The 3,638-nt window shown below is 52.5% G+C and overlaps 1 protein-coding gene across 1 annotated transcript; it reads right to left on the reverse strand.

Annotated features, from left to right (window-relative positions):
- Positions 1–220: 220 nt before the first annotated feature.
- Positions 221–2,485, reverse strand: LOC143186446 (uncharacterized). Its single transcript, XM_076390120.1, has one exon. The coding sequence runs from the start codon at positions 2,483–2,485 to the stop codon at positions 221–223; it is 2,265 nt and encodes a 754-aa protein (XP_076246235.1).
- Positions 2,486–3,638: the final 1,153 nt, after the last annotated feature.

Here is a 3,638-nt window from a genome sequence, read left to right on the forward strand (position 1 = left end):
CGTATTGATACAGACGCCACCGCGTTAATACTGCGGTGATATCGTTCTGTAATTTCGGTCCTACGTAGAGGATGTCGTTCAGCGAGCGTCCGCCCGCTGTTTTACTGGAAGCGTTAAACACGACGCGCAGCTTCGTCGTAGCGCTTTCCGTTCGAACAACCGCTCTATGTGGAATGTAGAGTCGTGTTTTGTCGAGGAACTCTAGGCGAGTCATATGACACTACGACTCATATTCAGTGAGAAACTCACTGTATTCCTTCATGAGGGTTGGATCCAGGTCCAGTTTTTTCCTTAACCTGGTCAACGCGGAGAGAGCTATTGGAAGAGATTCTCCCAACAGCTCGTCCGGGTTTTCGTGGTTGAAGGGCAACCGAACGATGAATCGTCCCGTCACGTCTCGCGCGACGGTTTTTGCGAAGTATTCTTCGCATTCGTCCTCTGCCTTGGTATTCACCAATTTCGAGGGTATCTCCTCTATCTCCCAAAACCTTCGTATCGCTTTATCGAGCGATTCGAGGACGGTGCAATGCAGCGTCCTCACGGAGTTTGGGGAAGAGGTGGCTGCGTCGACCGGGCCTGACAGTATCCAGCCTAAAGCTGTTTCCTGCGCGATCGGCCCTCGCTTACCGAATCGCCGAAGCCCTGGTCGAATGATGCTCGCATATGTCCCAGCTCCGATCAGCACCTCTATTGGGCGGTTTGAAGCGGGGTCAGGATCCGCGAGTGTCAGTTCACGTAACGCGGTGTATTCCGGCACGTGAACCGACGGCGGGGCATACGAGGTGATTCGAGGCACCATGTATGCACTGGTGCGGAACGCCTCCTCAGTGCAACGTGTCGAACCGAACACGATATCCACGCTATATTTTATATCCTGGGCTTTTCCGTCCCCCAAGCCCGTAACCGTGGCTGGGGTTTTCCTTCTCGCGAGTCGCAAGTCATTTGCGAGGTTCGCGGAAATGAAGGAGGCTTCCGAGCCCTGGTCTATGAGTGCACGCGCGATGCGCGTCGTGCCTCCCTTTCCTGTGACTCGCACACTTGCCGTCGCCAGAAACACAGCTGGTGTTCCGCTCTCCGTCGCACTACAGTGCGACGTCACGTCGGCGCTTGATGTAGAAGCACGAGATTTCGTGTTTACATTCGCCGGCTCGCGTGCGGGAACGTTACTCCGTCCCGCTTCCCGCTGGCCCTGCTGTGGCTTTTTCGTCGATCGACGATTGCCTGTGCCGACTTGTGGTGCGTCAAAGTGCAGAATAGTATGATGCTTCTTACTGCACTTTGTACACGCTGCGTTCTTAGGGCAACGCGCGACTGTGTGAGTCGAAGCGAGACAGTTTATACACGACTGATTCGCTTTAATATAATGGAAGCGCAGTTCAGGCGTAAGCAGCTTGAACTTTTTGCACGTTGTAATTCCGTGCGGCAATCCGCAGAATGTACACTCCGAGGTTGGACTGGGAGAGCTTTCGACTACGGCGTTATGTTGCCGTATGCGAGGTTTTGCCTTGGGGTCAACCGCTTGTTTCTGTAGCGGGTTGATCAGCACGTGCAGCCTGTGCTCTTGCTCCATGAGAAAATCCAACATCTCATTAAATGAGGGGATTTCTGCATTGAGCTTTTGCGTGCCCTCCCACTCCCATTCTAGGGATTGGTCCAACTTAGATTTGATCAGGATGACCAACACGTCGCTGTAGTGCTCTACCTTGCGCCCCAGCTTCTGGAGCGCGGCGAGCGTTTGTTTCCAGCCGACGGTGACCTGTTGCAGGCTTTCTATGTCGCCCGTCCTGATCGGCTTCAGCTTCGTGAATGTTGCGTGTAGCTGGAGCACCATACGACGTGGGTTCCCGAATTGTTCGGTCAGGGTATCCCACGCCGGCTTGAAATTACGATCCGCAATTTCAAGCGTGGCAATCGATGCGAGTGCCTCTCCTTCCAAGCAGCCGTTCAGATATTGCAAACGTTGTGCATCTGATAACCGTTGATCTTTTATTATACTTGCGGTAAACAGATCCGCAAAGTGACACCACTTTCGCGGATCTCCGCTAAATCTCGGTAAATTCTGCTTGGGAAGCTCAAGCGTACTAGGCTGGCCGGTTGCTCCGGCACCCGCGGTATTCCCGAGGTTACCGAATCCAGCCGATCTCTTTTCCTGGATGAGGCTGTCCAATTCCGTCATCAGGAAATTCTGAGCTTCATGGAACGCATCTTCTGCATCATCCATCGTACTCTCGCTGAAGAAGGGTATGACCTTCCGTTTGCTGTCAGGGACTTCCTTTTTGAGCTGTTTAACTCGCTCTTGGGTGTCCCTCCAAACGTCCGTCACATACTCTAACTTCGGCTTGAGGAGAGAGATGGTGTAATTATTTCGCCCCTTTTTCTTCAGATTAGTCACGAGTCGGGTCCTTCCCCGAATTCGTGACTGAATATCCTCCATCGCAACCTCCAGGGCAGGAAGAGTCAACTGCTCCTTTGTGGGGTTCGACATGGTGATATACATCGAGAGGTAAACACTGCTCGAAGGTTAACCTGAAGTGAACGTTTCTTTCACCCTTTCTCAACCTTTCAATCCGGCTCGAAGGACCTTTTGTTGGAATCGCTTAAAATAAGGGATCCAACGGAGGTCCCGATGAGGTGAGATTGAGGGGATACGAAAGAAAAGGAATACCCAAGTTTTATATTTTGTCGGCCCTTAAAAGGGCTTTTGAGCGACGTTTATTTAAAGTTTCTGGGGGCTGGGTGCTGGCTCTGGTCCTCGTCGGTGGATCGGATGGCCCTGGCTGGTGGTGACGCCGGCGCTCCTCTTAGCGACGTTGGCGTCTGAAAAAGAGAGATAGCGGCGGAACCGCGGCGGTAAGCAAGAGTGGAAGTCTAGCTATACCAAAGATTCCCAACTTCAGGCTGCGCTCGCGTGCCTATTTGGAGGGGATAGCAATACCTTGCCTATAACGCAAAGGTAATGCAGTGGACTGTATTATCGTCTCTTCTTCTGGTGCGAAGAAGAAGTCCATGAGCGAGTGACTAGAGAGGAGGAGGGACCTCTTCTCTTCGCCTTGCACCTTTTGAAAAGATTCGTTTCGTACGAATCCAAGTAACTTAGGGATTCGTGAGCGGAGGGACACGCTATAACCAGCGAATTGCTGGTCCTGGAGGCTGAGGACGGCCAGAGGCTCCGCGACTACGTTCACCTTACCGTGTGCTTCTATTCGTCACACGGGGGTTGCTACTAAACGGGGTGGCAGAGCACGAGTAACGCAAAGGTGATAGGCACGTACGATATCTCTCTCTGTTGTAACCCGTCTCTCAGGGATCCAACAGGCAGCGGCCTTTGTTGCTCCGAGACGAAACGAGACTCAGAGAATCAGGGCAGGCCCCGATTCCAAGAGTGCAAATCTCGATCAATTGTCTCCTAAAACAAACCAGGTGCTCTTTCGTACGTATTATACGTACGAATCGAGCAGAGCTTCCTAGTCTGTCGGCGACAGAGGTTCAGCTTTTGTGAGCTAGTGAGATTTCAAGTGTCTGGTAACCAAACTACTTGAAATCTGGAGACTGGCTGAGCTGAGAAACGCTTGACGAACGGTCGCACTGACTGCTGCAAGCTAGGCTGTCGTAAGACGACTGGGGCGAGAGCCGCGCGT

The sequence above is a fragment of the Calliopsis andreniformis genome, unplaced genomic scaffold (genome assembly GCF_051401765.1).
Source record: "Calliopsis andreniformis isolate RMS-2024a unplaced genomic scaffold, iyCalAndr_principal scaffold0001, whole genome shotgun sequence".
In the NCBI taxonomy this organism is placed as follows: Eukaryota; Metazoa; Arthropoda; class Insecta; order Hymenoptera; family Andrenidae; genus Calliopsis; species Calliopsis andreniformis.

Excerpts from the sequence above, each read along its gene's own strand:
- LOC143186446 (XM_076390120.1), bottom strand. The coding sequence starts at position 2,485 with ATGTCGAACCCCACAAAGGAGCAGTTGACTCTTCCTGCCCTGGAGGTT.